General features: G+C 43.9%; 1 protein-coding gene across 4 annotated transcripts in view; it reads left to right on the forward strand.

Moving 5' to 3' along the window:
- SBF2 (SET binding factor 2) overlaps positions 1-11379 on the forward strand; it is a 514395-nt gene extending 503016 nt beyond the window's left edge. For all 4 annotated transcript variants that reach the window (XM_073604094.1, XM_073604095.1, XM_073604096.1 and 1 more), the window contains 4 exons: positions 2345-2449; positions 5930-6108; positions 7524-7611; positions 11233-11379. In XM_073604094.1, coding sequence (XP_073460195.1) covers positions 2345-2449; positions 5930-6108; positions 7524-7611; positions 11233-11364 — 504 coding nt within the window. In that variant the 3' untranslated portion in view covers positions 11365-11379. The remainder of the gene's footprint in view (positions 1-2344; positions 2450-5929; positions 6109-7523; positions 7612-11232) is intronic.
- Positions 11380-11646: the final 267 nt, after the last annotated feature.

Raw genomic sequence — 11646 nt, forward strand, 5'->3', positions numbered from 1 at the left:
GTTTACTACCGCTTTAAGGACCGATATGCAGATGGCGAAGATCATCTTGGTAGTATCCCAATGAATTCATCCCTTTTGTTCTAAAAAATAGCTGTTTGATTCTGCCAGGGGCGGGGCCCGTCCATTGGGGGCGCCCGGGCGCCGCCCCCTCTCTCCAGGTCACCCCCTATATGCATACTGGATAGATTCATACATAGCATGAATCTATCTATGGCCGCCGTGGCCACCGTCTATGCAAGTATCTGGCCCCTTTCAGGGTGCATTAATTACAGCAGCCAGGTTTTTTTTTTTTTAAGCACCTGATTAGAGCCAGAGGCTCTAATAGGCTTTAAAATAGGGTGAGGTGGGGAGTGGCATACTGTTTTCCGCCCCCCTCCCCAAAAGAAATTCCACTGACCGCCACTGGATTCTGCCATTCCCTTGAACTTCTATTTACATATGACAAGGACTTTATTTTCTTCACAATACCTTTACTGGACTTCTATTTAATTTTGCAATTAATCTGTGCACTGTGTTTGTTTTTTCTCATTTTATATTGATTGTTTGCTATTTCAATATGTAGCGCGACTCTTTTAGGTTTGATTGTGTTCTGACTGTGTTTATATCTCACAGCAGAGTTGCAGCCTGGATCATTTTTGTTTAGGTTTAATTGTTTATAAGCGCATTTTTTTCCCTTGAAAACGAATTACTGTAACCAGAAGTCAGCAGAATGTGGGACACCTGTACTACGTGTTTCACCCCTTATAAGGACTTACTCATAGGGACATATTCCCTATGAGTAAGCCCTGTAGGAGGTGAAACACGTTACTGGTAAAGCCTCATGTTGGGAGGTTGCCAGTGTGTGTTGCTTGTCCTTTTACTGCATTATATTCTTCCTGGATGTTTCTACTTCCTCAAAGAGGCTTACAGGAAGTGGCATATGGTCTCCTGATCGCCTGCTAACTGCATTAGATTGCAAATCGCGAGTCACCAGCATCGCCCATGTAAAAAGGGGCAGCCTGATTGTTTTGCAAAATTAACGAATGAAGGACATGATCTTAACTACAGAATTGCAAGTTTGTAAACGTGATCATTTTAACTTATCCTAATATGATTTAGGGCTCATTCAGACGGGCTCTAAAACCCGTCCTCCGGGCTGAGGCTGCTTTCTGCTGCACGTGCATCCACCTCAGAGCTGCTTATTGATGCAGCGGCTGCATAGACACAGTTGCATGCCAAAATTTGACATGCAGGCATTGTGCATTAAGATCCACGCTCCTGCCCTAATGTCAAATTTTGATGTGCAGCCGCTTGTCCGTGCAGCCGCTGCATCTTTTAGGCTACTGGCGCGCAGCTCCGAGGTGGATGCAGGCGCAGCAATAAGCGACTCGGCATTGAGGACGAGTCTCAGTGCTCATCTGAATGAGCACTTAAAGTGAAACTTTTGTTTCATTCATGTAAACTTTTATAGGAAGTTTTTGACGTTCCATGTGGCCATGGGAAATCTCTCTGAATTATGTTCATTTCTTCTTATTATTATTTATGTAAAATGTACTTTTGTGTGTGTGGTTTTCCATCCTCCGGTATCTAGACCGGATATACAAACTATGACGAATGTGTTTGTGCTCAGTGCTGTTTATTCCATTTGGATCGGCATTGGTGACCTTAAATAACTAAAGGCTCTCCAGGGTCGTAAAAGAAATGTTACTGAAATTTTAAGCGTTCTTCCAAAGTGACAGTTTAATCGCAGCTCCATGTGGAGTCTTCGTTATCATAAAACAAGAAATAAGATGCCGTTTACTGCTCCAGGCTTAGTAAATAATGACAAAACCTTAACGCTACCCCCCCGCCAAATCTATAAAGCAGGCGGCCTCTCCGCAGCTGGCATCATATTACTGCCACTGGTGCCAGTCCTGGCCCCTTGCAGCATTGCCCAAACCTTGGCTGGCAGAGAGTTTTTATGATGACCACATTTAAGAATTGGCTTTCCCAACACCCATCCACAGATCTGTACTCATCTCAGATCCAGTCCCGGTGATTTTCCACCACCAAAACGAGCCTTCCCCACTCCTTCTCATATGCATCCCAACCCTTAAATCACATTCCCATCTTGTCAGCGGAACAATAGGTCGGGTTAAGGGGCGTGTTATTGCACTGCCCCGATCGAGTGTCCTTCCTCACTAGAGGCTGTTCCTTCGTAAGGATCGAATGTTAATCTTGGCTCGCCTCGTTTTCTAGTGTCATCTAAAGGTTCCCCGAGAAGGGAAATCCATAAAGAATCTGTATTTTATTGCCGGGGGGGGGGGGGGGGGGGGTGGTAGCTATCTGATGAAGTTTTGCTCAGGACAGTGCATTCTGATTTCAGGAAATCGAGAGACTGGAGAGCGCCTTGAGTCAGAGTTCAGAGCGATGGCAGCTTCTGTGGGAGAAGACGAAGGTGAAATCCAAGGAGGACGCCAAGACGGAGATTGTGAGTGCGGGGCTGTTCCTGTACTGTATTGTCCTGGGACGCTTGGATGTTATTGTGGTCCTCCGCATGAAAACTTGGCCAGTCATCCGTGTTTTTTTTTTTCTTTCGTTATGTAATAAAACGCCAGAGTCATACACTTACACAAGTCTAAACAACGTTTTTGACCCAATTAAAGTGGTTGTAAAAAAAAAAAACCTGCAAGACAAAGGCATAATGAGTTAGTATGCATTGCGTACTAGCTCATTATGAAATACCTTAGAACGAAGCCCCCACAGCGGTCCCCGTACACTGCTCCAGCTGGTAACATCGCTCCCGGAGTTATTTCCGGACATCGCGGGCTACGGCGCTGTGATTAGCCGGAGCCGCGATTACATCACTCATCGTAGGTGCGGGAGCTGCCGGTAACGGTGTGTCAGTTGAAGCAACGTCACGAAGGAGCCGTTGCTTCAGTGCGCGTGTGACGATGATGTCGGTACATGCTGATATAGGGGATATCTCCTAAACCAGTGATGGCGAACCTTGGCACCCCAGATGTTTTGTAACTACATTTCCCATGATGCTCCACTACACTGCAGAGTGCATGAGCATCATGGGAAATGTAGTTCCAAAACATCTGGGGTGCCAAGGTTCGCCATTACTGTCCTAAACCGTGCAGTTTTAGGAGATATCCACGGTAGCTACAGGTAAACCTTGTTATAATAGGCTTACCTGTAGTAAAAAGTGGAATGTAAGGGTTTACAACCACTTTAAGATATTAGTAAGGACTAAGTAAGCTGTACATTGTCTAGTCTTGTATGTACAGTACATTCATAAAGTATTCACACCCCCTTCACTTTCTCAATTTTTGTTCTGTTGTAGCTTGATACTACAGTTGTTTAACCACTTGCCTACTGGGCACTTTCTGCCCAGGCCAATTTTCAGCTTTCAGCGCCGTCACTCTTTGAATGACAATTGCGCGGGCATGCAACACTGTACCCATATGATATTTTTTTTATAATTTTGTTCACACAAATAGAGCTTTCATTTGGTGGTATTTACTCACCACCAGGTTTTTTATTTTTTGCTAAGGAAAACATTTTTCATAGTTTGTCATAAAATTTTGCAAATGGGTAATTTTTCTCCTTCGCTGATGAGGCTGCACTGATGGGCACGGATTGGCGGCGCTGATGGGCACGGATTGGTGGCGCTGATGGGCACTGATTGGCGGCGCTGATGGGCACTGATTGGGGGCGCTGATGGGCACTGATTGGGGGCGCTGATGGGCACTGATTGGCGGCGCTGATGGGCACTGATTGGCGGCGCTGATGGGCACTGATTGGCGGCGCTGATGGGCTGTTATTGGCGGCGCTGATGGGCTGTGATTGGCGTCGCTGATGGGCTGTGATTGGCGTCGCTGATGGGCTGTGATTGGCGTCGCTGATGGGCTGTGATTGGCGTCGCTGATGGGCTGTGATTGGCGTCGCTGATGGGCACTGATTGGCGGCGCTGATGGGCACTGATTGGCGGCGCTGATTGGGCACTGATTGGCCGCGCTGATGGGCACTGATTGGCCGCTCATATGGGCACTAATTGTCAGCACTGGTGGGCACTAATTGTCAGCACTGGTGGGCACTGATTGGCACTGCTGGGACTGCACAGATAATTAGGACACTGATAATCGGTGCCCTGATTATCAGTGCCAATGTCCTTTTAACACAAGCCGGTTATTAGCTCTCTACTTCTCCTCTTCATGCTGTCAGCGTGAGGAAAGAAAGCCGATAACCGGATTGTGTTTACTTCCATAATCAGCTGTGTCCGGTGCCGCCATGATTGTCCCTTTACCCCAATCTGTGATCAGCTGAACAACTCTGTAATCACAGAGGGCGCCGCAAGGGGAGCGCGGGCATCGCGAGCACAGGAGGACATCTTTCGGCTATAGCGTGGGCAGGAAGGGGTTACATTTTTTATTTTATTTTTTTCATTAATCTACACACACATCTTTAGGTCCCCAGGAAGGGATGTAGGTGGGAGGGGCTTCTTTCCAAATTTCCTTCCAAACAATAAATATACAGAGTTGGGATTCTGACTGGTTGAACTTAACTCTTCTGTAAGACACAGATGTTGAATGCAATTTTGTGTCAGATAATTGCAATACAGAGAATGTGTTGAAGTGTAAAAAAATATGAGGGGAATTATTAATATTCAGGATTTATATAACGCCAACAGTTTACGCAGAGCTTTACAATGTAAAAGGGAGACAATACAGTTATAATACAATAAAATGCAGGAGGATTAGGAGGGCCCTGCTCAGAAGAGCTTACAATCTAATAGGGTGGGGCAGGTGGTACAAAAGGTTGTAACTGTGGGGAATGAGCTGATGGAAGTGGTAAAAGATTAGTTAGAGATGTGATAGGCTTTCCTGAAGAGATTTTTCAGGGATCGCCTGAAGGTAGCAAGAGTAGGGGATAGCCGGACAGGTTGAGGTAGCGAGTTCCAGAGGATGGGAGAGGCTCTGGAGAAATCCTGGAGATGAGCATGAGAGGAGGAGACGAGAGAGCTTGAGAGTAGGAGGTCTTGAGAAGAGCGGAGTGATTTGGGTGATATTTGGAGACAAGGTTGTAGACTAAGCTTTCTAGAAGTTTAGAGGTGAATGGGAGCAATGAGATGGGTCTTAAGTTGTTCAGGTCGGTAGGGTCCAGTGAGGGCTTTTTAAGTATGGGAGTGATTTGCGCATGTTTTATAGGGGAGGGGAAGGTACCACTAGAGAGGGATAGATTGAAGATGTGAGTGAGGGAGCATAGGAGAGAAGAAGAGGGTGACCGTAGTAGTTGTGAGGGAACAGGATCCAGGGGACAATTGGTTAGGTGGGCATCTGAGAAAAGTTGTGTAACCTCTTTAGTAGTAGCCAACTCAAAAGAGGAGAGTGTTTTGCTGTTAGGCAAGGTATGTTGGGTGGGGAAGATGTACGTTTTGAAGTGTAAGAAAAGATAATGAGGGGAATTAACAAGGAGCTGTGCATGCCCAAGCCTGCTTAGATAATTCCCCTTATAGTACTTCCCTGAAACAGGGCTTAGGAAAGTCTAACACTGAATGAGGGAACCTGGAAGAAACAGGACTAATCAGGAGGGGAGGATAGAGGGGGATATCAATTCATGTCAGTAAACAAGTTAAAGTGGCCTAAAAACTGCCACTAGATGTCAGCATACTAAGTGAACAATAATAATCTGCTACAGTTCAATACAACACAGAAAAAAATACATAGAAGTGGGACAGAACACTTGCTTCCTCTGTGTTGAAGTGCCTGAAAAATATTAAGATTCGGACACTTCCGTGTGTGTTAGATTTCTGATTCCCCCAATGAAGTCTGATCGTTGTATGGAAAGCACAGAATTACAGGATAAGCTCCATAAAAAAGATACTAAATATGTTTTTTTGGACATGACATACATTTTAAGTGAAATGAGAAGATATTAATATATTTTTGTTTTTATTGACTTATAGAGGAAAACTTCCAACTTGATGTCCCCCAACCTGCAGTCTTATCAGAAGACATCCATGGTCCATCTCCCAGAGAGTGGCATAGGGGAGGATCAGCACATGACGTCCTCGCCCTCCAATGGGGTGGATCGTAGATCAGCTACACTGTACAATCATTTTACCTCCAAGAACGAGGAGAACAGGTAACCCTCAGAGCCTCTGGGCAGCTATACATAGGTAAAAATAATTATTTGATCCCCTGTAGGTTTTGTCAGTGTATCCGCTTGCCAAGAAATGAAAGAGGTCTCTAGATTTTTATCATAGGTGCATTTTTTTAATGATAGAAACAGAATATCAACCAAAAACCCAGAAAAAAAACACACGATACAAATGTTATAAATTGAGTTGCAGTTCAGTGAGTAAAATAAGTATTTCATCCCCAAGCAAAATATGACTTAGTACTTGGTGGAGAAACCTTTGTTAGCAAGCACAGAGGTCAGACGTTTCTTGTAGTTGGTGACCAGGTTTGCACACATCTCAGGAGGGATTTTGGTCCACTCTTCTTTACAGATCTTCTCTAAATCCTTAAGGTTTTTTTGGCTGTCGCTTGGCAACTTGAAGGTTTCATAACCCTTATCCCTAATCCTAACCTCTGGCCGCAATATTAACCCTAATATTAACTCCTAATCCTAACCTTAATATTAACCCATATCCCACACCTCTAAACCTAATCCTAACCCTTAACCCTAATATTTCCCTAATATTAACCCATAACTCTAACTCCTAATATAAACCATAATCATTATCCCTAATCCTAACCTCTGAACCCAATATTAACCCTAACATTAACTCTTAATATTAACCCATAACCCACACACCTATCCTAACCCTTAAGCCTAATATTTCCCTAAGCCTAACCCTAATATTAACCCATAACTCTAACCCCTAACTCCTGATATTAGCCCATAACCCTTATCCCTAATCCTAACCCCTGACCCCAATATTAACCCCTAATCCTAACCCCTAATCCTAATAACCCATAAGCCCACACCCCTAATCCTAACCCCTGACCCTAATATTAACCCTTGTCGTAACTCTTAACCAATAATCCTAACCCCTAATCCTAATAACCCATAACCGACACCCCTAATCCTAACCCCTGACCATAATATTAATCCCTAAACCCAATATTAACCCATAAGCCTTACCTCTAGCTTAAAAATATAAATGAATAATGAACCCTAACCCTAATTATAACCTTTAATCCTTAACCCCCTACAAAAAAATACAGTAATAAATAATAGTAAATAAAAGCGGATGAAAAAGCTGCAAAACATAGCAGCAAATGATGAACAGATGATAAATTTCTCTAACAAAAAAAAAAAAATACCAAAGCTCAAAAAACGCTGTACAAAACGGCTCCTACAAATGTCCACAAAAACGCCACGCTCAGTTGTGAATGCAGCCTTAAGGTCTATCGTTAAATTGAGTGGGCACACACTAGCTGTAAGTGGAAATCAGGCTTGCGGTGAAATGCAAGAAAAAAAAAGAAAAAAATTTGGCTAGTTTGAGCCAATCTGCAGCTGATCCATTCACGGTTGTTTTGTTTTTTCTGTAGGTCATTTGAAGGGGTTTTGTATAAGAGGGGCGCTCTGCTGAAGGGCTGGAAACCTCGCTGGTTTGTCCTGGATGTCACCAAGCATCAGGTAGGTCCAGGGGACACCCTCAGAGGAGAAGGAAAAGGGGGGATAGGTGTCTGGGAAACACACAAGACAGGCTGACCGGTGCTCAGAAATAAAATATAGAGCAAATGAGTGTGTGCATGTCAACTGACTACTTCTTACCTGAATAAGTGAACCTTTCAGCCATTTAATACCTATAAATGTTCTAGATAAGAGCAAAAAATTGCCTTTTATAAGGAGCCTAACTATTGGCATCGTGTCTTATGAGAGTGTCTTAGTGGCCTGGAAAGTACAGGGGTACAGTATGCAGAGAAATACTGTTTAGGTACTGGGACTTTAAAGGTGCCAACCATTCACAGCAAAGATAATTACTTGAAGATACTTTATTACAGTATATATCATTCGTTAACTACTTGCCAGCCTGGCTATATCTGACATCTCTCTCCTACAGGTAAAAGTCATATTTTTTTGCTAGAATATTACTTGGAACCCCCAAACATTATATATATATATATATATATATATATATATATATTATTTTTTTTTTTTTTTTTTTTTTTTTTTTATAAAGCAGAGGCCCTATAGAATAAAATGGTGGGTGTTGCAATTTTTTATGTCGCATGATATTTGAGCAGCGGTTTTTTCAAACACAAATTTTTGAAAAAAAAAAAAAAAAAATTAATGAATTTTCAGTTGTCGGAGACATGTACTAACAGTTCGGTGTTAGTACGGTGATCTCCCCCACTGAGCTGTTGTGTTCTGACAGGGGGATAGCGCCCCCCGCCAGAACACTCGGTCAGCGCTCTCAGCCTATTGGCTGAGAGAGCTGATCGGTAGCTGCTCGGCTGCTGGTTTTCCACTGGCTGAAATACACACGGGCCCGAATGTTGTCCAGTTTTTAATGAACCAGCCAATGTATCCCGACATTCGACTTGTGTGTACCAGGCATTACACAAGAGTCTGGTGCTAGAATTATTGCTCTCACTCTGATGTTCACAGTGACACCTCACATGTGTGGTGCGATCACCATTTATATATGCATGCGGGACCTACATATGCGTTCGCATTTTTTTTTTTTTTTGCTTAACCACTTCAATACCAGGCACTTAGACACCTTCCCGCTCAGGCCAATTTTCAGCTTTCAGTGCTGTCGCAATTTGAATGACAATTGCGCGGTCATGCTACACAAACAAATTTTTTAATCATTTTGTTCCCACAAATAGAGCTTTCTTTTGGTGGTATTTGATCACCTCTGCGGTTTTTATTTTTTGCGCAACAAATAAAAAAAAGACCAAAAATTTGAAAAAAAACCCAAGTTTTTCTTTGTTTCTGTTAAAATTTTTTGTAAATAAGTACGTTTTCTCCTTCAATGACGGGCACTGATCTGGCTGCACTGACGGGCACTGATACGGCGGCACTGATGGGCACCAATGAGGTGGCACTAACGGGCACTGATGATGGGCACTGATGGGCACTGATAGGTGGCACTGATGGGCACTCATAGGTGGCACTGATATGCGGCACTGATGGACACTCATAGGCGGCACCGATGGGCACTCGTAGGTGGCATTGATGGGTACATATAGGTGGCACTGGGTACTTATGGGTGGCACTGATGGGCACTGATAGGTGGGCACTGATGGGCACAGATGGGCAATGACAGGTGGCACCGATGGGCAATGACAGGTGGCACTCATAAAACATTTTGGGGGCATTGCTGGAACATAATGGTGCCAATCAGTGCCCATTTGTGGGCACTGATTGGCACAGATTGGGCACATGTGGATGGCCATGGGGTACATACCTGGCCGTCCACATGTTGCCCCTTCCCTGGTGGGTCCTAGTGGTGATCCCTGTGGTCCAGTGTGGTGATCTGAGGGGGGGCTGCGCTGATAAACAATCAGCGCAGACCCCCCCCTGTCAGGAGAACTGCCGATCGGCTCTCCTCTACTCGCGTCTGTCAGACGCGAGTGAGGAAAAGCCGATCAACGGCTCTTCCCATTGACAGCGTGATCAGCCGTGATTGGACACGGCTGATCACGTGGTAAAGAGCCTCCGCCGGAGGCTCTTTACCAAGATCAGTGTAGCGGTGTGTCAGGCTGACACACCGCTCCACCGATCGCCGCGGTGCGCAACCCCCGGGGGCGCGCGGGCAGCATGTTATCCTGCTGGGACGTCATATGACACCCAGTCAGGATAACATAACCACTTCCCCGGACGTCAATCCGCTATAGGGCGGGCGGGAAGTGGTTAAACACTGTACCTTTTTTCTTGTTCCTTTTTTTTTTTTTTAATCAACTTCATTCCTATCACAAGGGATAGATAACATCACGTGTGATATCATGGGCCATGACAGGTCCTCTTCATGGAGAGATCTGAGGGTCTATAAGACCCCAGACCTCTCCTCTTGTCTCCAAAGATTGGTTTTAATTATTTATAGACTTTGGTAAATGTAGTCTTTTCAACATGTTTCACAATGAGCTTCATCAGGAAGATAAACTACTTAATGCAAATCTATGGAGTAGGAAAAAAAATGTACAGTAAAACTTTGGACTGCGAGCATAATTCCTTCCAGAAACATGCTTGTAATCCAAAGCACTTGTATATCAAAGCGAATTTCCCCATAAGAAATAATGGAAACTCCAATGATTCATTCCACCCCCATTTATTCATAAGTCCTTCAGTTTATAGTCCATATAAAAAGATTATAGCAATGTGACCAGGTTGTGTAACCATAAAATGTCCACCAACAAATGGAAGCCTCCACAAGGGGATTAGAAGAAAAATCCAGCAGGAGCTCCAGAGTGTAAAAGAGAAGAGAGGCGCCTCTAAGTGTAGCAATATGTTGCTAAATGTTGTAGCTTCATTAAATGGAACCATATTGCTACACTTAGAGGCGCCTCTCTTCTCTTTTATGCTCAGTTGTGACATGACGCCACTTGTATATCAAGACATCAATATCAAGTCAAAAATTTTTTTTTTATTTTGCTTGTCTTGCAAAACGCTCTCAAACCAAGTTACTCTCAAACCAAGGTTTTACTGTATTAGGCCTCATGCACACGGGATGTTAAAATAATATTATGAAAACGCCAGTATCTTTGCAGTGATTTTTTAAAACTTTTTTCAGCTTTTTTCAACGTTTTTGCAATAGTGTTTTTTTAGCGTTTTTCCGCGTTAGTTTTTTTTTTTTCTTTTCAAAATTTTTTTTTTTTTTTCAATGGATCGACGTGAGCGACGTTTTTGAACGTTTATCAGCGTTAGAGCGTTTTTGCAGCTGAAAAACGTCTCAGAACCCACTGGTCCTGGGTTTTTTTTTTTGCAGCTTTAAAAACGCCTATGCCATTTGCAGCTCAAAAATGCCTAGGTGGGCATGAAGCCATAGACTAACATAGACAGGCGTTTTTGGGCTGCAAAAAAACGCTCAGAAAAGCGGCTGTAAAAACGTCCGTGTGCATGAGGCCTTGTAAAATAATTATTTTTTTACATTGTGGGACTTCATCTTTTAACACAGTAGTGTACCTTTTACATGGCGCTGTCTGACGTTAGATATAATAATCCTGCATTGGACTTTGATGTAGGTAAATCTATAAAGTTGAACTATGATGATGTAATCCCTAATATTGTACTTTCCTGTCTGTGGTCCAGCTTCGGTATTACGACTCCGGTGAGGACACGAGCTGTAAGGGGCACATCGACCTGGCCGACGTTGAGACGGTTGTCCCTGCAGGGCCAACAATAGGAGTGCCAAAACACGCCAGTGAGAAGGCTTTTCTTTGATGTGAGTGTCATCATGGCTTTTATCATGCTTGCACATACACACATATACTCTCTCTCTCCCTCTGTCTCTCCCTCTCTCTCCCTCTCTCTGTCTCTCTCTCCCTCTCTGTCTCTCTCTCCCTCTCTGTCTCTCTCTCTCTCTGTCTCTCTCTCTCTCTCTGTCTCTCTCTCTCTCTGTCTCTCTCTCTCTCTCTCTCTCTCTCTCTCTCTCTCTCTGTCTCTCTCTGTCTCTCTCTCTCCCTCTCTCTCTCTCCCTCTCTGTCTCTCTCTCCCTCTCTGTCC

Source organism: Aquarana catesbeiana, linkage group LG11, assembly GCF_042186555.1.
Source record: "Aquarana catesbeiana isolate 2022-GZ linkage group LG11, ASM4218655v1, whole genome shotgun sequence".
Classification (NCBI taxonomy): Eukaryota; Metazoa; Chordata; class Amphibia; order Anura; family Ranidae; genus Aquarana; species Aquarana catesbeiana.